Genomic DNA, 23,773 nt, shown 5'->3' on the forward strand with positions numbered 1-23,773 from the left:
CAGTAGATTTGTCCAATAAGAATCCAGAATTCTTGACTTTTCTGTGTAGCCGGACCAGTTGGAGGCTGTCGTAGGCGTGCCCGCTGCTTGTGCTTTCCTTCAGTTTGAGCAGCGTGGAGTGAAGGAGAAGTACCTGATTCATTCTGCGGGAATAGCGGCTTCTGTGAGTATTTTCATGTGTTTAAATAAGTTATCTTTATTGTACTGTTCAGCAGAATAGCCTTTCAATTAGAGCAGTGTGCCGAACTGTCTATCTCAGGATGAGCGCAGGGAGGTAGCTTGAGTTAACTAGCTAACACATTAGCCTGCTAACGTCAGATCAAGCTAGTGCCTCTGCCTACAATAACAATTATAGTCAGCTGACTAGCTTATATTGAAGACTGTCGGTTTTTGGTAGAACTTTAAGAGGAAATATGTTGTATCACATGACTGTCACAAATTTGTGTGGTCTGGAAGTTTATGTTAGGCTTGCGAGATTAAGTTCACTGATTTTGTGCCATGGAGACAGAGAACAGGGCTGTTCCTGTTACTAACCTGAAAGATGGGTCCAATATTTATCATCAACCTGGTCTCCGTCTACCTGTTCTATGATTATAAATGTCCTTATTTTGTCTTGAAAATGGACCATTATTTATTTCTCAAAACCACTGGGCTAATACTTCCCACGTCTCTTCTTTCTCTGTCTGCCCGCTAAATGCTTTGTTGTCAGGACGGGGACATGGGCTATTTGTTACCCAGAAAGCTGAAAACACCAGCTGAGGTTTGCTTTGGCAGTCAGTTTTCACCATTGGGAATTGAGCTCTGCTGCCTTTTAATTATATATGGTATCACATTTTAATGAAATATGTGTACTCCAAAAATCCACAAAGTGCTTACAAATCAATTGTAAGTTGCTTTTGTTTCCATTCTTATCTAAAATTGCATCTGACTTCATATTTAAGATCGCAGCATTGTGTGCCTCACCTGTCTCACTGGATTCCTGAGCTGCTGTTGTTTATGAGAAGAGCGTCAGGCCAATTAGCTGCAGCTAGGTTAACATCCACACCCTACAAACAGACTTAACTTTAAGCTTTTGGTGTGGAGTGGTAAAATCAAAACATGCACAATTACTATAATGACCGATAAACAATTTCATAATGTTTTGATACTTTATGGACAAAAAAATGTATTTTCGGACCAACACTGGACAGTTCTTTAACCGGCCTTTAAAAGCACTGACAAATGTATAATTCTTTTTTTTTTTTAATTAAATGGGATTGCCTTGAATGACATTTTAGTACATAAAAAGGAGCTACTCCAACAGCTTCCAACAAAGTACAGCACTTGCATATAAAATATGAAAGAAAATTGTTGCTTCTTACGGTGAAAACAACAAGGTGGTTTGTACAACCCCTTATGCACCAGCCTTGCCAGAGCTCTCGCTAGTTGCGCAGTCATGACAGGAAGAGAAACCCATGGGAAATTGCTGATGCTGTTAATTGATGGTAAGCCAGTGTTTTAAACAGCTGTTTAAAAAGCTTTACCCAAGATGTGACACACACACACACACACACACACACACACACACACACACACACACACACACACACACCTCTTCTGTACTTGCTAAATTAGTATTTGGGCACGAGCACTGAGAGTGTACCCTTAAGGGGACTACTGCCTGAAAGGGAAGAGCAGGCCTTAATTGTGTTCTAATAACTCGGTAGTAAAGTTGCTGTTACTCAGACCAAATAATCATCCACCTCTCTAAATGGGACCAGTTTCTGTGAGTTAAATTATTTGTCTTTCTGTGACCTGGAAAAATTTAATTGGCCCAAGAATTAACTTAAAAAAAATCACTGGCTGCATACAAGACCTCTTTAAGTCCATCCTCACCTCCTCCATCACCGTGTGGTACGCTGGAGCCACTATCAGGGACAAACAGAGACTGCAGCGTGTTGTGCGCTCTGCTGAGAAGGTGATTGGCTGCAGACTCCCATCTTTGCAGGACCTGTACACCTCCAGGACACTGCGGCGTGCAGCTCGGATCTCAGCTGACCCTTCTCACCCTGGATACAGTCTGTTTGACCTGCTCCCCTCAGGCAGGAGGCTCCGGTCCATTCGCACCAGAACCTCTCGCCATAAGAACAGTTTCTTCCCCTCTGCTGTTGGACACATGAACAATAACCATATGACTGTACCCGCCACTAACACATGACCCTACGCTGTGTCACTGCATCATTCTATGTTTGGCACTGATCACCACCTGCACTCATGTATATATCTTTCAACGTAGCACTCTTAATTCTTATTCTCATGTATATATCTCATGTATATCTCATGCACATATCTTTCCACGTAGCACTTTTAATTCTTATCCCTACTTTTATTTTTTTCCATGTCTATTTAAGTGCTATTTATGACAGCATGTTTGCACTGAAGCACCGCAGCAATTTCCTAATGTTGTAAACCTGCTCAACATTTGGCAATAAACCCCATTCTGATTCTGATTCTGATTCTAAATGTGCTTGATAGCTAAAGTGTTTCTTTTCTCTGTGTGTAATTTTGTTCACAGAGCTTCTTCAGAATGCACTCCTCCTTGAATGCAGCTCAAATTCGCCAGAAGTTCATTGACTTTTTCTGTCGCTATGAGCACCCGTACGTTCACTCTTCATCTACCATCCCCCTGGATGACCCCACGCTGCTTTTTGCCAATGCCGGCATGAACCAGGTACACACAATGTCTTTCCCAACACTGCTTCCTACACCATGGCTCTTCTTTATGTTCCCACTGATTCACAACTTTTAGAATAAGCTCGGAAATCAGATCTAGCAAACTTTCTTGAAAAAAAAACAAACTTTTTTTTTTCTCAAGATTTTTCTTTTTTTTGCACCTCATTTTCTTTAGTTCAAGCCCATCTTCCTCAACACTATTGATCCATCACATCCCATGGCCAGGCTGCGTCGTGCTGCCAACACCCAGAAGTGTATTCGTGCAGGAGGCAAACACAATGATCTGGACGATGTGGGTAAAGATGTCTACCACCACACCTTCTTTGAGATGCTGGGCTCCTGGTCCTTTGGGGACTACTTTAAGGTATTACATTTTCTCATCCTTCACATCAGTTTCACTTTTTTGTTACTTGTATTTTTAGTCCCACAGATTTAAATCCTGTTTGTTGAACAGTGCTCGAGTACACACACACACATATTGCTGTAGGACCTTTCACCATTTATAAATTTCTCCTCTGCAAACATTTTGTTTGCCAAGTACTTTGTGATAAATGTATAACTAGGCAATATAATCTGCTCCCTCTCAAGTGACTCTACCAACTTCTTTGCCTTGGACAGCAGCTAGCAGTAGCTGTTCAGCTCTGTAGCATTGGTGAGCTCATTGTAAAGGCACAGGAAAAAGGCACTTTCAAAATAAGAGTGAGGGGATTGTCCACTAGTAAAAACATACATAGTGTCATTATCTTAGGTAAGTAGAGAAAAGGAGATAATTCTAATACAAAAATGCTTGAACATATGAGCCTGGGGCTCATCTAATTCTTTTTATATTTTCGGTTGAAGTGGTTAAAGTTGATCTATGTGAGAATCTGGCTGTTCTCTCCTTTTTGTCAATGTTGCTTGTTATATTACAATGACATATTCATTATCATTATTAATGGATAAGACATTGCCTAAACAGCTCTAAATTGTTATTGCATCATTTTTGCTCTCCAGGAATTAGCCTGTAAGATGGCCTTGGAGCTGCTGACTCAGGAGTTTGGTATTGCTTTAGAGCGCCTGTATGTCACCTACTTTGGAGGTAATGAGGATGCAGGCCTGGAGCCTGACCTGGAGTGCAAACAGATCTGGATGGACTTGGGGTGAGTGAGCCTTGGGAGCATTGACTGTATGTAAAAATAGATAAAGCTTGTGATACAAAAAGTGAAACGAGTTTGCAGGTTTAAGGCACTTCCAATCTTTTTAATGGCAAGAAAGAGGCAGCGACATTTCTGTACAATCAAAATGAGCTATAATCTGATATATATATATACACACACACACACACATACTAGGGGTGCAACGATACACAAAATTCACGGTTCGGTTCGATACTTTTTTGATACAAAAAAAATGTTCATGCTTTTTTAATTTGTCATTTATTAAAATTATAAATATATATTTTAACTCAAAAGTACAGTTTTTAAATTGAATGTTGCTGAAACAACAAAGTAATAAAAAAATTAATCTATCTGATCGAGAAATCGCTCATCTTTGGAAAAGAGAGTTTATTACAGAGAAATGGCTCTTTCCAAAATAAAAGCTATACTATACGCTTCTTCTGGGCTATATTCTCAGCAGCATATTAAACATATCAGGTCCCCATAAGGAGAATCATGTGCTAACGGCTGTCTAAATGACTCGGGTAAAGTTTGTAGCATGCGTGCTTGTTGTTTTTGTCTGCTTCCACTTGTCTTTGCACTCGGATGATGTCGGCATAAATGTGCAGTCATATTCATTGTGTTCCCACTAGTGCTGTCAGCGTTAATCTCATTGAAATGATGTTAACGCCATAACATGGCAAATCTCCGTTAACGAGCTACCGCGGATCTCCCCGTGCATGGGGCTGGACAGCGTCAACATGTTAAAGAGCAAACTGCGCTAACACACTAGTTCCCACCAATGTAATTGAGCATTGCGTGGCACATCCAACATACTGTTTTACTCTTGTCCGCTTACCTTCAGGGTCATGCGTCACATGAAAACCAAAATAGTTCCAAACGCCAGATCTGAATGAGGGTGGGAGAGGTTCAATTTGCCATGTTGCAAGGAGAGCTTAACTTCTGTCTCGCTAGTTTTCCCTGCGCTCAGTGAATCTGCGCTCGACTACTCCGCCTAGGCTGCACTGTCGAGCGCAGATCCACTGAGCGCTCAACACAGACAGCATCGTCAGAAGAAAAGTTGATAAAATAAATTAAAAATGTTGTATTGTTCGATACATATGCGTACCGAACCGAAAGCACTGTATCGAACGGTTCAATATCGATACGAGTGTTGTTGCACCCCTAATACATACATACATACATACACCCAGCTGGAAACACTTCACGCAAGTCGAGCTGCCCGAGATTCACAGAAAATGTTAAATTTTTGTGATTTTATATCGTTATCGGGATGATAGATGTCTTATATCGAGATATGAGATTTTAGTCATATCGCACAGCCCTAATACTACACCTTAAAATAAAAAAACAAAACAGTAGTTCAAAAGTATGCATTACAATCCTGGTGATCTCCCTTTGGTCAAATTCCAAAACCTCATCAGAGGACAGAATTTTGTCTGTAGGAAAAACATTTTTGCATGATGTGAATTAGAGCAGGGCGATATGGCCAAAAATATTTATCACGATATATATTTGAAAATTTGCGATAACGATATAACCGACGATATAATTGATGCGAGACAAAATACAACTCCACAACATTACTAGCGCAAAAAGACAACCTTCCATTTATTTTCACTTAAACAAGAAGCTGGTTTTTATGTACATTAAAGCTTTATAAAAATGTAACAGTGCAAATGCAAATTCCTTGCTGAAAGTTTAACCAAAAGGCATTTCCAGTAGAAATGGGCTGACATATCCTGAGCATAACCATGTATAATATCCACTGAAGTTAAAAAGAGGTGCTTTGCAACATTAAACTGCAGTGTGCAGTACGTATTTTTCGGACCATAAGGTGCACGGGATTATAAGGCACATTAAGCGAAACAAAGCAGTCAGATAAATCAAACTTGATTAAACTCATTCTTCTTGCTTCCTCCACTTCTGTACCATTGATTCATTAATGTTGAATTCTCTGGCAGCTGCTCTATTCCCATGTTGCAGTATATTAATGACTAACCTCGTATTGTGGATGGATTATCTCAGTTGTTCTCCTGACTGAAGTTTGGTCCGTTTACAGCATCCTGCCATGCGATTGCATTTGTCTCTAACCATGAAGAACCTTAACGTTAACTTTTATAAGTGGAAAAGTGTTAGTGAAGCTGGAGGACGAACACTGTTTATGTTATGCTAATATAGCTGTGTCGCTAGCGATCACGTAGCACATCATTATATACCAGCTAGCCCAACTTCAGTAACCCTACAAACGTCACTGCTGTTTAGTTTCCTGTCTTCATTTATGTTGGAAGTGATAGCAGAGCTGTACGTTTGATTTTTTTCAGAAATCTCTCAGTCAGAACATGCAATATCATGCTTAGGTAACTAGCAAAACTAGCGAGCTAACTTCCGCTAGCTTCCTGCTAACTTCTAACTCCGTTAAATGTAATAACTTTTGTTTTCATGGATGCCTGGAAGTTAAACTTTATAGTTACACCTGGTAAAGCAGCAATGCTGATCGTTTTATTAAAGATGAAAGAATTTAGACAGTTTTTAACGCTCAGTGATGCTGCAGTGTTGTTTGACCTGAAGCATACGGAGTTTAGGACCCAGATTACTCCCAGATTTAAGAGCATCTTAGTCCGACAAATACGACAATAACGACGGCCGCTTGCATGTTATGCAAAAAAATGTGCTTTGTCGTGTATCTGACGGACAAACACCAAATCAGTTCCACATCACTGAAGTTGCACCATTTTTACAAACCAATTCTGGTTCATCTGTTTCACTCAACAATCGGCCATGTGCGTATGAAAACAAAGGCACTGCGCATGCGCGTTTTACTCCCATTCTATCGCGATATTTCATTTTCCTATCGTTGCCTAACATTATACCGGTATTACCGTGAACGGTATAATATGGCCCAGCCCTAATGTGAATGTTAAATTAATGATGAAAGTCTTTCTCATCTTAAGGGAGTTGATTCAACTTCTGCCTCTCTCTGTTTCTTTGTTTGGTTTAGCGTGGATGAGGCTCGCATCCTGCCGGGCAGTATGAAGGATAACTTCTGGGAGATGGGAGATACCGGCCCCTGTGGCCCTTGCAGTGAGATCCACTACGACCGCATTGGAGGGCGAGACGCCTCTCACTTGGTGAACATGGATGATCCCGATGTGTTGGAGATCTGGAACCTGGTGTTTATCCAGTTCAACAGGTAACACACTCACACACACACACAGTGAAAAATGATCTTACTAAGAGGACTTTATGAATCGATGATTGCATCCATGAAGCAAAATAATTTATTGAAGGAATAATGCTTTTGCATTAAATTCACACATTTTTTTTCACACACCATCACATGCTGTGTTAAAAGAGTAATTTATTCTCATGCCTTATGAGGCAGTGTAAAATCTTCTTGGTTCATTGCATTCGTTTACACCTTGTGGTGTTTTGAAAATGACTTCCAGGATTAGTCCTGTCAAGGCTGCTGGGCTACACTAATCCATAGTGTTGCTTTGTCCTCAGTTCCAGCAGGGCTCGGGTTTGCTTTCACATCCATAGTTGTGCTCGTTTGGTGTGAGCTAAAGAAAAAAATGATATGTTGTTAAGTTCTTTTTCTAGTCTGTGTTCACAAAACTTAAGCACCCAGCCTTTTGAACTTGCACTCAACATCGATCCAGTAGTGAAATTAGATCCTGTTGCAACAATGTAATGTTTGTTATGCGTTTATGTCTTCTGCTGTGTATAAAAGCTCATTTTTGGGGGGGGGGTATTTAGAAATACTGATAACAGGTATAAGCAGAATGAAATGCACTGGAGGAACTGCTGGAATACAGGGACCTGTAAAAGCTCGGTGCACCTTATATTAACTTAATATATTTCCATGTTCTGAACAAACAGGGAAAGACTGTATTCACATGTACATGTGGTATGTAGGCATTTTCATTCTGATGTTTTGTAGTATTTCCCATAGAGGTGGGAATCACCATACACCCCACGATACGATATTATCACAATACTTAACTCACGATACGATATTATTGCGATTTTTTTTTTTTTTTTTTTTTTTTTTTTTTTTTTTTTTAATATATATATATATATATTTGCAATATTCTGGGTATTGCAATACGATATTTTGTGATTTATCACATATTTTTTCTACTGCAGATTTTGTCCATAAAGGTAAACGTTATCAATATTCATTTTATCTAATAATAAAGTCTCACACTCAGTCTTTCTCTCATGTCAGTCAGTTTTATTGCTGATGTGATGGACCGAGCAGTGAAGGAAACTTAGGCACAGGTTAAAGTCCAAAAAATGATTTTTTATTTAACCCAAAAAACATAATTGGTTAACTCATGCAAAAAGAATCAAAATCTTGGGCCCATAAAAGAGGTCAAACTAACAAAACTCTACTCAAAGTTGACAACACAACTGGTAACTCAAACAAACTGACCTAACTTAACGAGACAAAGGGGAAACTTAAATAGTGGCTGATCAGCCCACAAAAACAGGAAAAGGGGTAAAACACACAAAACCTAACTAAACCAAACATAATGAACTCCAATTCCCCCCCATGGTCCCGAGTTATGGCGTGAACCAATTTGTAGCCTTCCTTTAAAGCTCGCTCCGCCCCTTTTCCACCTCTTGGCTCCTTAATCAAGGGACTGGAACAGCTGCAACTAAGGTAACTCAGAAAACAAAAGATTAATCATACATAACAGTGTAAACTAAAATGTGCGCACTTATTTTAGAATGCAGTGTTATGTGGATATGTGAATGAATTCTAAACCAAAACCAGTTATTTATTGTTCTGTAAATAAATTCCTATATTTAAAGAAAGAAATGTGAATGCAATATTACTTATAAGCCTCTACACTAACATGGTGATATTACCACTGTGTGGCTGTAAGTGCAGCCATCACAGCTGACAAAGTGAACGGTTTGTATAACAGTCTAGTAACCAACTTAACTGAACGTAACTATCCGGTACAATTATAGCTTAAAACAAAATATAATTTTACATTAAATAAAAAAGTTTTAAATTTAAATAAAATAAAACATTTCTTAAATTAAAATAAGTAAACTGTCCTGTTTGTTGCTGCCCTAAAGTTAAACACATTTGGACAGTGAAGCAATGTCAGCATTCTTGCTCAGAAAAAGGAGCTGATCAACATGCTCTGAAGTCAGAGTGCTCCGTTTTGCTGTGACGATGTCTCCAGCGGTTGAGAAGACTCTTTCAGCCGAGACACTAGTACCTGGGATACAAAGGTATCTTTTTGCCAGTGTGGCCAGGAAAGGATAGACTTCCTCATGGGATTTCCACCAGCTTAGTGGGTCTTCTGTGAGTGCCAGTGACGTGACCTCCTGGTATCTTTTCACCTCCTCCTCAGCTGTGGCAGATAATGATTTTGGTGGGGCTCCAACATCACCATAAGTCTGACCAAGCAAGTCTGTTAACCCACAAGACTTCCTCATCTTGGCTGGTATGAGAGGGGGTCTGAGATTTTGTTCAGTCTCGTCAGGTTTCTCATGATGTTCATGGGCTTCTGGCTCACAGATGGGCTGCTACCTCTTTTCTTCCTGTAGAAAACTTCCTGTAGGAAGAAAATAAATATTTCATATCTTTTAGTATGCAGTAATATGTTAGCAAATTATAATTAATGTATTTAATTGTTAAATAGAATATTACCAATATGACAAAAATATCACCGATCTACTAATATTGTAAGTAAGTTATTTAAATTATAACACCAGAATGTTTGCTTACCTGAAGGGTTATAGCCTCAGCAACCACTCTGGCATAGGTTTCCTGTCTTTCCTCCAGTGACAGGAACGGCAGGGTTTTAAAGCGTGGGTCGAGAGCTGATGCTGTGTAGAGGGTGTTCCTCTCGACTGTGCTGGCATATCTCTTCTTAAGATCTTGACTGATACTTTGCTTGATGTTTCTGACCAGCGCTGTGTCACCAATGTTGTCTTGGGTGTCGTGCAACAGCTGTGCTAGCAGCGGTGCTACGAGAGACAGAGTAGGATTCTTTTCCTCAGACATCACAGTAGTCGCGACTTGCATTGACTTCAAGGCCCGGACAATTTCTTCAGTGTTCCCAATATCCGTCTCGTTTAGAGTAAAGATATCTGTGCTACTCTTTCTGACTTCGGGAGACAGCAGCGCTGCACAAATCGCAGGTTGTTGTTCAAGGAAACGCTGGAGCATGTCATAAGCACTGTTCCATCTCGTGCAGACGTCGGTCTTGAGCTTGTGAGTCGGGAGCTGTAACATTTTCTGTTTTTGCTCCAGAGCGTGGTTTGCCACTGTGCTTCTATTGAAAAACCCAGTTATGCGCCGCACTCTTCCCAAGACCCTGGCTACTGCAGGCAGGTTTAAGGCTCGTTGTGATGCCAGATTGAGCGTATGGGCGAAACACTTCACATGCAGGTATCCCGCTAGCTGAGTGGCAATTGTCATATTAGAAGCATTGTCGGTGACAACCACCAGATTTTTGTCGGCAATCCCCCATTCCTGTGCTGCATTTTGCAGGAGATTTGCAATGTTCGCTCCAGTGTGACTTTCATGTAATGTTCGAGTTTGGAGAACGTAAGACAGCAGTTGCCAGTCCGCTGTGAGATAATGCGCTGTTATAGTCACATATGAATCCACAGCCCGCGAGGTCCATGCGTCGCAAGTTAATGCAACCCTTTCTGCTGTGCTCAAACTTTCCTCAACTTTACGCTTCACATCTATGTAGAGATTGGGTACGGCTGTGTCCGCGAAAAAACGTCGTGATGGTATCACATACCTGGGTTCCAGCGTCTTGATCATGTAAGAAAAGCCCTCGTTTTCCACAATGTTGTAAGGACGCAGGTCTTTGCAGATGAAGTACGTGATAGATTGTGTTATTTTCTTAGCTCGCTCTGAATTGGGAGATAGCTTTGCTAAGCTAAGAGTGTCCAGCGTTGGTTGATTTTTTCAGTGGAGCTGATTCAGAGCTAGCTTTCCCGTCCGCGGTTAATGCTATTTTTGGATGGTGCCGTGTAAGATGGGCCCTCATGTTCGTAGTATTCCCAGAGTACTTTATTTTCATACGACACACCTTGCAAATCCCGTGTGTCATATCCATCTCATTTGTTCCATCCTTGTTAAAAAATCCAAAGTACGTCCAGACATTTGATTTAAACGCAGATGGCGCTTTCCTGATCTCTTTTTCTTCCTCCATCTTTGTTTGATCTATTTTCCCATGTGCTGACCTAACCTCTGCTGACCTCACTAGAGAAAAAGCTCAACCGTACCATCTGGTGGACTGGAAGTTTTTGGAACAAAATATCGATATCTGCTGTCCCTGTATCGATACATTATTAGCAAACAAAATATCGCGATACTACGCTGTATCGATTTTTTCCCCCACCTCTAATTTCCCACCATATTTGAACCAAACAACAGTGAAAAGTTATCACTGACAGTAATTATCAACACAACAGCAGCCGTGTGCTTAAATGGGTTTCAGATTCACCTGAGCCTTGTTACTTGTTCAGCAGGTGACAAAAATAAACTAAAATGAACCTTTGTGGCAGCAGCACACCCTTACATGAATCTATACAAGGAACACGGGCTGGAATTTGGACACACCTCTATCTGTTTTGGACAGAATGTTCAAGCTAGTAAATCAGATGCACACTCCCACTTTCCACACCACTTAAAACTAAATCTTTTGTTTACGCATTCCAAGAAATTTACTGTCGCGGATTTTTTAAAATTTATTTATTTTCTCTTATAAAAGTAATTCTCACCAGTGGGCCTATTTTTATGGAAGAGCGTAAATTAAATACAGGGTAGCAGTAGTCTTTTTTTTATTTTTTTATAAACTGCAAACTACAATGGTAAATAAGAAGATCAATAGTTGCATATAAATTACATATACATGTATGTTTTAAGAATAACATGTGTGCACCTCTATAAAAAAACAGCACTGCCAAGAGGTCTTAAATCTTTTTACTGATCAGTGAATCTGTGTTTTTTAACTGTTGTTTCCAGAGAGTCCGAGACGGAGCTGAAGCCGCTGCCTAAGAAGAGCATTGACACAGGGATGGGTCTGGAGCGCCTTGTGTCTGTACTGCAGAACAAGATGTCCAACTATGACACTGACCTTTTCATACCGTACTTTGAAGCCATTCAGAAGGTACAGAAGTGTCAAGGATTTGTGCGAAAGAGAGAGACGATATATCCTTTACTTGACAGTTCAATGAAAGAGAAATTATGATTAGATTGGGCAAGATCCAGTAAATAGTAATAGCTACTGAATCAAAATATCAAAACTTATTCCTATAAATTAATCTGGTAGTATGAATCCACACAAAGTTGCCTTAACAGCAGCATTTATCAACGTGTTTATTTACATTAGAGGAAGACGTTTGGGGCCCACATATCTAACATTAAGAATATGATCTATTTCAGGGTACGGGTGCTCGACCTTACACAGGAAAAGTAGGTGCTGAGGACGCTGATGGTATCGACATGGCTTACCGTGTGCTTGCTGACCACGCCCGCACCATCACCATCGCCTTATCAGATGGCGGTCGGCCTGACAACACAGGAAGAGGGTAAGACATTGTTAATTGTTTAAATACTCAACAGACTTAACAGTAAGTAACATGATTGCTGCAAATGAAAAGTTTTGTGGAGCCTTTTTTACACATCATTAAAATATTTTGTTGTTTCCACCATATTTAGCTACGTGTTAAGGAGGATCCTGCGCCGTGCGGTCAGATATTCTCATGAGAAGCTGGGCGCTCAGAGAGGCTTCTTTGCCTCTCTCGTGGATGTAGTGGTCGATTCCCTGGTGAGATTTTCTTTCCTTTGTAGTCCACGTAGGCATTACAGACACACAACTTGCTGTTGTTTGGGTTATTGTCATGAGGGTTACGTTAATTTTTAGCTGTTTTATTCTCTGATCTTGTAGTGTGACTGGGTTAATGTTGAAGACAGTTTTCCTCTTGCGTTTTTAAAAAGCATTTCCTACTTTAGAAGCCAAAAAAACATTTGTTCTTTTCTACCAAAACTAGTTTAATTCCATTTTTCTTTTAATGCTTAATTGCATTTACTGGATGACAGCAGTGAATAGAATTCACTGCAGGAAGCATCCTTATTATTAATATTAGATTTCACATGAGATTTTGTTTTATATATTCTTAATTGTGAGGTGTGTATTTTGTATTTTTCAGTGTTGTGAAAAAACATGACTGTTTCAAAAAATCTTGGTGTTTAGTATTAGTTAATATATAACACTTAATAAACTCTAAATGATGTGTCTCTTTTTTTTTTTTACTCCTCCTTTTCCGTTTCTTTCTTTCTTCCCTCCTCTCTGTCTACATCTCCATCTGTCTACTTTGACTGCATTTTCCAGGGTGAAGCATTCCCAGAGTTGAAGAAAGACCCAGAAATGGTGAAGGATATTATTAACGAGGAAGAGGCGCAGTTCCTTAAAACCCTCAGCAGAGGGCGCCGTATCCTGGATAGGAAGATAATGAGTCTGGCTGACACAAAGACAATCCCAGGTGAGAGTGCGGTGTTTAGTGTAATGTGTGTAACTTTCTTTTGAGAAGTTCACTGCTCTGTTTTTGTTACATCCTCCCTGAATTATCCTCGTCATTTTATCCTTTCTTCACCTTTCATCTGTCTTCACCACCCACATGACTTCTTCTTTTCTTGGCTCATTTTTCTGTCATTTCTTCCCTCCTTCAGTTGCTTTGTTTTCCCGCTTTTAATCCCATCAGAATTTGTTGGCATTATGGTTCAGTCTCTCCCTTCATCTTTTTGTCTGATTGTCATTCTCAATGCCTCAGAGCTTCTCAGATCAGTACAAAAATACTCACTAAAGGGAAGGAATTAGTTTGAAAAGCTAAAAATTCATCAGTTGATGTTTCACACTATAAATTCAAGCGACATAAAAATTGATGCACATTCAGCTTTGCTTATAAACGTAACCCTCCAGGGTTGTTGGTGTACACTGTAATGGATTTTTTCAAAAGTTGTATACCTCAGGCAAACTAATATTTCTTCATTGTCACAAAGTGTGTCCAAATCATTACTGCACCCTGCAAACATAAGCTGCTACAAAGCAGTTTATTTGTTCTTTTCATGCTTTTACTTATCCAAACAATGCCTCCAGTCCATCAATATTTTTTTTAATTGTCTGACTCAAGGACATAAGTGTTTAAGCAGTGTTGTTTCAGACACTCACACTTCTATCTTTTCTCCCTCTCTCCATGCACACAGGTGACACAGCATGGTTGCTGTATGACACATACGGTTTCCCTCTGGACCTCACCTCCCTTATTGCTGAGGAGAAAGGCATGGAGGTTGACCTGGCTGGCTTCGAGGAGGAGAAGAAGGCTGCACAGGTGAGCAGATGATTGTTTGAAAATGGCCTTGACCGTCCTGACTCTACTGAGTCTCGCTAACTACCCTACTGTGCCACTCCTATGGGTGCACTGTTTTGCTTTGTGTCAGCATTCTCCAGTACTGCACTGTAAGTCAGAATCAGGAGTCATGCACCTGCTGTTTAAATAAGCCTACATTTACTTTACAGCCCGGTGTGAATCCCTTGTTGTTTGATTAAGCCAAAAGATTGATTTGCTTTCCGTAAAACTGCAACCTCTGATTTCTATCCCACACATTTCATCGATTTTGTACGAGTCTCATACCAATACTGCAGTTCTCCTCATTCCCACTTGGGGGAGTTTGACACAGAACACAATCACTCTACAATATCTCCTTAACCTTATATAGAGTTACCAGTTTATTAGATACACATGTGAAGCCTCAAACCAGTTTTTCTCAGCGTTTTAAAGAAATAGTATCACATAAGTACTTATTTATTATTCAAGTGTGTCTTGAAGAAGGAGAACAAATTTAGGAACATTGCAAACTTCAAATGTTCTCAGTGGTCTTTAACATGTGAAACTTGCATTATCCAGAAAATATCTCATTACATTGCAATATAAAGTGCCTTGAGGCAACTGTTGTTGTGAATTGGTGCTAAATAAATAAAACTGAATTGAATAAATATACAGAAAAAGAAACTTGCAAAATATCTCATAAGTGGGATTTCTACACTTCTGGGTTTCTACAACTATACTGCATTGTCCTCTCTTTCCCCCAGATTTTGCTTCGTCATGGCTGTAATTTCTTCTCCCTTTATTCTTTTCCCCTCATCTTACTGAGCTGCATCCATTCTGCACTAAAGCACTACATGTTTTACAAATCCAATTGCTCATTTAACTGTTATGTGCTTAAGCAATGGATGCAGTCTGAGCCAGTTTACCTGAAATTTGTCTTGTGGCTGTCCCCTCACTTGTTGCTGTTTCCTTTTGTTTTTCTGAGTTGATTAACATTTATGTTGGCTAGAAATCAACATATGCATCTTTGAAACCTGTCTGTAAGAAAGTGAGAGAGCTTATAATCTTGTAAAGAAAAGGAAAGAGAACTCTGAAAGTGCTGCTTGGGTCTGATTTTGTGCCATCTCTGTAGCACTCCCGCAAAGTCACTCCATCTTCCACACTGATATAAATGTAGAACGCTTAAAATTATTAGATATTGATGTAAATGTACAGGAATTTAACTCATATCTGCTACAGTTCTGGGAACTGATTGAATGCATGAATTATGCACAATCTTGCACAGTCATTATTTAACAAATGTCTAATCTTTATTGAATGATTATACCAGGCAAATTGTGATTGTCTTTGCTATCAGTCATTCTGTAATTATGTAACATTTTAATTGTAAATGTTTCTGTATTTTGGGGGTTATGACTGAGCATAAGTCTGTGTTTGTGTGTGTGTGTAGTTGAAGTCCCAGGGTAAGGGTGCGGGAGATGAGGACCACATCATGTTGGACATCTACGCCATCGAAGAGCTGAGAAACAAGCAGATACCCGCCACAGATGACTCTCCCAAATACAATTATACCTCAGATGAAAACGGCAACTACCGTAAGTGATGCATAGAAAAGCACTATATAACAAGTCCATTTACCTTTTAAAGTCAACTGATCTGTATCCTATTATTGTACCCAGAGTTCCAGCAAACCTCAGCTACAGTGCTTGCCCTCCGTCACGACCGCGCCTTCTGCGATGAGGTGACCACGGGTCAGGAGTGCGGCGTGGTGCTGGACCAGACGTCCTTCTACGCAGAGCAGGGTGGACAGACGTTTGATGAAGGCTACATGCTCAGAGAGGATGACAGTACAGAGGATGTAAGTGCAATAAAAATAAATTGAGGGAAACAACACCTAGGTTCATGTGCTTTTTACACTTCTGTAATGAGCTCTGTTAATCCTGTTTGCGTTGTAAAAAAGAGCTTTGATAGTTTCCCTTCATTAGGGTAATTGTCACAGTTGGAGTTTGTTTTTCCTCCCGAACACATTGCAGGTACAGAGAAATCGAGCTTTACCTTTTGTCAACTTTTAACTGGGCAGATGAGAATTGCACAGTCTATCTTCAGAGCTAACACATTTGTTCAAATAGCACTTCTGGATCTGATAGCTGCTGGAAATCATGGCCGTGAGCAAACAGCCCATCTGCTTGGCGAAAAAGCCTGCGAAATGAATTATCATAGTTCTTACAGAAGAATGAAGAAAGAAAAGATAATAAATTGTTCTTGTCTCTCGTCCATAACTGAGAACTTGAATGGCATGAAAACATTCATATCAGTTTTAGCAGAACATCTGTGCCAGCACTTCATTTCTTTTGTATGTCTTTATGTATTCTTCTCGTAATTCTCATATTTGCTGAGAATGTGGGAACTTTCTATAAAGAGCTTTTAACTTATTAAGTCATCATGTTCTCCAAAATATTTAATCTCATAGACACACAAACCATCAGACTGCCTTCAGTTTTTCTTTTTGCCTATGAAAACTTTTGTTTGAATGTACTCTTCTGCTTTTTGCAGCGCATGGAGTTCTCGGTGAAGAATACGCAGGTTCGAGGAGGTTACGTTCTCCATGTGGGTACAGTCTATGGCACACTGAAAGTTGGAGACCGTGTCACCTTACACGTAGATGAGGTGAGAATTGAAACCGGGATATTGACCCTATTTTTTAAAAACAAACAAACAAACAAAAAAAAGCCAGCTAAGTAAAAGAGATTCTAGGTAGGTTGAGCTTTATGTAGAGCTTTATCTATCCACACACACTTTCCAGGCTCGCCGTAGACCCATCATGAGCAACCACACTGCCACACACATCTTGAACTTTGCCCTGCGTGGGGTGCTAGGGGAGGCAGACCAGAGGGGCTCCCTGGTTGCCCCCGATCGCCTGCGCTTTGACTTCACTGCTAAAGGTGCTCTCAGCACGGATGAGATCCACCGGACTGAGGAGATCGCTTGTACCATGATAAAAGATGCTAAGGTCAGTGGATGGAGTGAAATCACCAGCCAGTTTTTTGAAGAGAAAAAAATGTTGATCCTCACAGACTTTTATTTAATATTAATATTGGATTTGAACTTTCCAGCCTGTGTATGCAATGGAAGCAACCCTCGCAGAAGCCAAAGCGATTCAGGGTCTGCGCGCTGTATTCGATGAGACATACCCCGACCCGGTCCGTGTCGTGTCTGTTGGCATTCCTGTCCCAGAACTGCTGGCCGACCCCAACAGTGCTGCTGGCTCCCTCACCTCCATCGAGTTTTGTGGTGGAACGTGAGTATGACACTTGTTTTCAGTCTTTGTGCATTTCTGCTCACACTTGACGGGGAATGCAAATCAACCACATGGCTGTTAACGTTGTTGGGTCAACTCAGCGTGGTTTCCTCTTAACAAAAAGTTTTTATATGTGATGGGTCTAAGGAAGCCCGTTTCCACCACTAAAAAAAAGTAACTCTTTCTCGAAATTTTGAATTATTTTCTCAAAATTTCGAGTTAATATGTTTCGAGAAAAGTAACTTGAAATTTCGAGTTAGCGGTGTGGATATGTCAAACACCCTTTAGACTTATGTATTAAAGTGCTTAATTTGAGCCAATTGTTTAAATTCATCAGATTTTTTTTCAGTATTATTTTGTTTTTCTTTTATTATTCAACCATTTGGATTTTAAGTCTTACATTTAGGGGCAACTGTGTCAGCAGAGACAGCTGTACCTACTAGGCTTCAGCCTGAGCTGAACTGAAGACTGCGTTTCTGATAATGGATCTATATGAAAAATAATATGGCTGTTTTTTGTGGTACAGTCTTCCAACAAGTTATAATTATAGTATTATTTTTTATGCCTGTTATTAGCAGGGTATCTGTATCTGTGCGTTGTCCCCCATTCTTTAAAAAAAAGAAAAAAGAAAAAGAAGCTCGCTAAGCTTGCTATGGTAGGGACCAACACACTAATGTTTAGACTTTAAAATGTGAACTCCAGTGGTAGATAGAGTAATAGCTACAGTGGGGCAAAAAAGTATTTAGTCAGCCACCGATTGTGCAAGTTCCCCCACTTAAAATGATGACAGAGGTCAGTAATTTGCACCAGAGGTACACTTCAACTGTGAGAGACAGAATGTGAAAAAAAAATCCATGAATCCACATGGTAGGATTTGTAAAGAATTTATTTGTAAATTAGGGTGGAAAATAAGTATTTGGTCAATAACAAAAATACAACTCAATACTTTGTAACATAACCTTTGTTGGCAATAACAGAGGTCAAACGTTTACTATAGGTCTTTACCAGGTTTGCACACACAGTAGCTGGTATTTTGGCCCATTCCTCCATGCAGATCTTCTCGAGAGCAGTGATGTTTTGGGGCTGTCGCCGAGCAACACGGACTTTCAACTCCCGCCACAGATTTTCTATGGGGTTGAGGTCTGGAGACTGGCTAGGCCACTCCAGGACTTTCAAATGCTTCTTACGGAGCCACTCCTTTGTTGCCCGGGCGGTGTGTTTTGGATCATTGTCATGTTGGAAGACCCAGCCTCGTTTCATCTTCAAAGTTCTCACTGATGGAAGGAGGTTTTGGCTCAAAATCTCACGATACATGGCCCCATTCATTCTGTCCTTAACACGGATCAGTCGTCCTGTCCCCTTGGCAGAAAAACAGCCCCATAGCATGATGTTTCCACCCCCATGCTTCACAGTAGGTATGGTGTTCTTGGGATGCAACTCAGTATTCTTCTTCCTCCAAACACGACGAGTTGAGTTTATACCAAAAAGTTCTACTTTGGTTTCATCTGACCACATGACATTCTCCCAATCCTCTGCTGTATCATCCATGTGCTCTCTGGCAAACTTCAGACGGGCCTGGACATGCACTGGCTTCAGCAGCGGAACACGTCTGGCACTGCGGGATTTGATTCCCTGCCGTTGTAGTGTGTTACTGATGGTGACCTTTGTTACTTTGGTCCCAGCTCTCTGCAGGTCATTCACCAGGTCCCCCCCGTGTGGTTCTGGGATCTTTGCTCACCGTTCTCATGATCATTTTGACCCCACGGGATGAGATCTTGCGTGGAGCCCCAGATCGAGGGAGATTATCAGTGGTCTTGTATGTCTTCCATTTTCTGATGATTGCTCCTACAGTTGATTTTTTTCACACCAAGCTGCTTGCCTATTGTAGATTCACTCTTCCCAGTCTGGTGCAGGTCTACAATACTTTTCCTGGTGTCCTTCGAAAGCTCTTTGGTCTTGGCCATGGCGGAGTTTGGAGTCTGACTGTTTGAGGCTGTGGACAGGTGTCTTTTATACAGATGATGAGTTCAAACAGGTGCCATTCATACAGGTAACGAGTGGGGGACAGAAAAGCTTCTTACAGGAGACGTTACAGGTCTGTGAGAGCCAGAGATTTTCCTTGTTTGAGGTGACCAAATACTTATTTTCCACCCTAATTTACGAATAAATTCTTTACAAATCCTACCATGTGGATTCATGGATTTTTTTTTCACATTCTGTCTCTCACAGTTGAAGTGTACCTCTGGTGCAAATTACTGACCTCTGTCATCATTTTAAGTGGGGGAACTTGCACAATCGGTGGCTGACTAAATACTTTTTTGCCCCACTGTATAGCTGTGTTTAATATACGGTTTATGGCTTGGACCCTTCAACCTCAGATTGTACAGTTTGGTGCTGGATCTCAGGTTCTATCGCTAACTATGTTATTGATGGGTTTCTTGTCTGTGATTTAAATCAGTTGCAGCCGTTCCCCATGAATAATGGACTCTAATTGTCAGTTTCTCAACAGTTTCTCAAACAGAGAAAATGGCCTTCTGTTAGTGTTTGCCTAAAAACCTCAAACCAGTTTTTCTCAGCTTCACTCCTTTAGTTTGGAGAGCTGCTTCATTCATTATCATGTTGTGATAATGAATGGTGACAATGCCTATTTGTTTAACAGTGTATTTCACAGATGTTAGTGATGTTTGGGAAAATGCACGGGGGGAAAAATGAGCAGAACGACAACATGTGGCAGGATGAAAAATCCAAGCATGCTAACATTTTTCTTAATTTGATATGCTGCATTGATTCAAGTGTGTTTGCCGTGCCATTACTGTGTGTGCGCCCTGAGTGGAATCAAGTGTGCAGCGTGAACACATCAGTGTACAAAAGTCCAAATACGCGCATTTGCATTGGGCCGATAGTTTTCAGACCAGCCCAGGGGCGGTGTGTAAAGTGGAAAGCGTTAATTGGATTTGTGCATCTTTATGGTGAGACGAGCGTGTCCCTGTGCAGACAGAGGCCTGGAACATTTCGTCAAGCTCAATCCACTGATTAGACTTGCTCCACTGACTCGTACAGTGTCTGCTCCTGGCTGTAAAATTCACCTGAATGCCCAGACATCTCCGCTCTTTCACACGTTGTGTTATAGCCTGGCTTTTTATGCCATTTTGTGCTGCAGGAGCCAATATTCCGAGCTACATTTGATGCAAAGGCTGCGAGGGTCGGTTCAGATTTTAAGCACCGCAAAAGACATTTGCATTAAGCCCATTCTATCTTCTTTTTTTGCTTTTAATTGCACATCCTTCCATCTCAAGCTGCTTCAGGTTTCAGTAAACTGTTGGTGTGCTTCTTGATGCTGTCTTTGATGTTGTTTTAATCTGCAGCCACTTCAAAGAGCCTCTCATTCCTGCTGCTGTTGTTTGGTAATGTTTTCCTCTCCCTCTGCTCCTCATCCTTTGCTCCTGCTCGCCCCTCTCCTACTTCTCATCTGCCTCCCGCAGTTGTGTAACGTTTTTGTTTTCTGTTATCCACAGCCATCTGCAGAACTCGGGTCACGCCGCGCCGTTCGTCATCGTCTCAGAGGAGGCCATCGCTAAGGGCATCCGCCGCATCGTTGCAGTGACAGGAACAGAGGCCCAGAAGGTCAGGACACACACACACACAGCTTACACTTACTGATGTACTCGCTCAAAGCGTTACACTCATGTACTCACTTCCACCCCCACATACAGAGAAGGGTTTAGACAACATTTTAAAGACGGTAGCCCCACAGAGGGGCGGGGGTGTCTTGATGGTGAAATGTTCACACTGGTAACTACAAACACGACTGATTAAAGGAAAATTTGTCCCAGACAAAGCGACCTTTGGGTTTCTGTGATGAAACTTGAATGAATGTTGGGGTGAACACTGTAGTAGAAAGAAGAATGTAGCACCCCTCTCTCTTCAGGCCCACAGGACAAGTTTACTATGTTTAGACAATTAGTCTTTCATCTTTTCCACCAGACGTCTTCTCTTCTCATTCTTCCTCCTCGTGTTTCTTTGCCCTTTTTGATCTTTGCCCCTGCCTCACTCTGCTGTGTCGCATATCCATCAGGCTCAAAGGAAAGCCGATGCCCTGCGCCAGTCTCTGTCTGCCCTTGGAGACAAGGTGAAGCAGCAGACAAGCCCAAACAAGGACATACAGAAAGAGATTGCTGACATGACTGAGGTAAATGGGATGTTTGGTTTAGAGAGACGTTCTGAGGCAAATAAAAAAAATTGTGAAAAAATTGCAAATTGCGCTGTGGTAACATTTCCGTCTCCTCTGCAGTCGATAGGCACCGCTGTAATCTCTCAGTGGCAAAAGGATGAGATGAGGGAAACCCTGAAGGGCCTGAAAAAGACCATGGATGACTTGGACCGCAACTACAAGGCTGACATCCAGAAGAGGGTTCTGGAGAAGACGAAGGAGGTGATTGAAAGCAACCCAAACCAGCCGCTGCTCATCATGGAGATGGAGACTGGAGCCTCAGCAAAGGTGAGAGTCAAGACAGAATATTTTTGGGAAGGCAAGTCTAAAAATCAGTAGCAGAATTCTTATATATCTCTTTACGTGTTATTCCATAAAAGAACCATGTCCTTGTTGGATATACAGAGCATAAAGAGAGAGCAAATTTATAATCCAATCCCCGAGACTTCATCAGCATCCTGTACAGAAATAAATTAGGAGTGCAAACAGTATTAAAATTCACTTTATCTCTGCACATTTTCTCAGGCTCACTTAGCTTATCTCACTGTGTTATTGCCACGGGACTAAATCAGCTCTGTGGCCCATTAGTTGTGACCTTGAGACATCAATAGTGCTGATTAGGAGATGTTTTTTATTCTTCTCTTCCCACTTCCTTTTACCCCTCTTTACATCCCTCTTTCCTTCTTCCTCTCTCAGGCTCTGAATGAGTCACTGAAGCTGCTGAAGTCGCAGTCCCCTCAGACAGCTGCGATGCTCTTCACTGTAGACCCAGATGCTGGCAAGATCACCTGTTTGTGTCAAGTCCCACAGGTATCGTTCAGTGACATATGCTAGAAGCCTTGCTCTGAGCATTTTCCATGAATTTAACCCTCCGCTTTCCACCCTCCACCTTTCTTCTCTGCAGGATGTGGCTAACCGTGGCCTGAAGGCCAGCCAATGGGTTCAGGAGCTGTGTCCCCTGCTGGACGGCAAGGGAGGCGGCAAAGACATGTCTGCACAGGCCACGGGCAGGAACACACAGTGCCTGCAGGAGGCGCTCCAGATGGCCAACGAGTTTGCACGGCTCAAACTGGGGGAGAACTAAGAGTCGCGAGGGTGGGGTCTGTGTGGGAGGTGCGGTTACAAACATATCGGGGAGTGAAGTGGAAATTAGTCTGAAATCTTCAAACATCCTGTCTTCGTTTTCCTCTCCTCTTTTAGACTTAGAAAGGCTGGAAAACTAGCAAAACTCAACCACTGATGCTCAGCCAGCAATAAATGAGCCACTCGTCTTTACTTTCTGCTTTGCCCTGTTAAAACTCGTCTCTCTGGGAATAACTTGAACACATAAGATCCACTCATAACTGGAGGATTGCAGATGATTTCTACTTTCCTGTTTCCAACTCATTTTTGCATGCAGAGGAAAAGAAAAGGGACATACATTTGATGTAGCCTCCTACAAGTACTGTGCAGCTCAGATAAATTGACAAAAAATTCCCACCTTGGAGCACAAAGTGGGCTTTCGACATACCACCATCCTGCCTCCGTGTTTAGTTTCATCTCACTGTAGTCCTGTTTGTTTAGAAACAAGCCCCCAAGGCACTTTGTCCTTCTTTTGGCTTCCTGTACCACTTGGGCTCAGGAATAACAGTAAAGTTGACCCAGCTTGGACACAGTATAAATAATGTTTATCCTTTATTGGCAGAAAGCAGTTTGGCTCCGTCCATGTGTATGACAAAAGCCTGTGTGCTCTCCTGTGATTAGCTGGACTTAAGTTGTACAGTACATGCAGTAGCTGTATTATAGTCTTCAAATAACAAGCCATTTTCTGACATGTAATAAAATAATGGGTTTAATTTAGTAAATTAAGAATTCACTAACTGTAAAATGATCACGAACATGTCTAGTAACCAATCTTTGCAATTTCATGCTGCTGACATTTAATATTGATTAATTAAATGCAGAAAGTTTTGTTATTGTATCTGCTTCCTGTCACTGAAATGTCACGCTATGGGATGGAATAAATACAGCTGACAAATGCCA

General features: G+C 41.1%; 1 protein-coding gene across 1 annotated transcript; it reads left to right on the forward strand.

Annotated features, from left to right (window-relative positions):
• Positions 1–49: 49 nt before the first annotated feature.
• Positions 50–23,773, forward strand: aars1 (alanyl-tRNA synthetase 1). The gene is made up of 20 exons (XM_085414695.1): positions 50–163; positions 2,555–2,710; positions 2,888–3,076; positions 3,706–3,851; positions 6,871–7,062; positions 11,881–12,025; positions 12,301–12,446; positions 12,577–12,685; positions 13,250–13,400; positions 14,122–14,246; positions 15,694–15,838; positions 15,923–16,101; positions 16,797–16,910; positions 17,047–17,253; positions 17,357–17,541; positions 21,057–21,165; positions 21,617–21,730; positions 21,833–22,039; positions 22,448–22,561; positions 22,656–23,773. Exons 2-20 carry the CDS (start codon positions 2,567–2,569, stop codon positions 22,833–22,835), a joined length of 2,901 nt encoding a protein of 966 aa, XP_085270821.1. The 5' UTR covers positions 50–163; positions 2,555–2,566; the 3' UTR covers positions 22,836–23,773.

Source organism: Rhamphochromis longiceps, linkage group LG7 (genome assembly GCF_057381845.1).
Source record: "Rhamphochromis longiceps isolate RC_006_pf linkage group LG7, R_longiceps_female_GT1.1, whole genome shotgun sequence".
NCBI lineage: Eukaryota > Metazoa > Chordata > Actinopteri > Cichliformes > Cichlidae > Rhamphochromis > Rhamphochromis longiceps.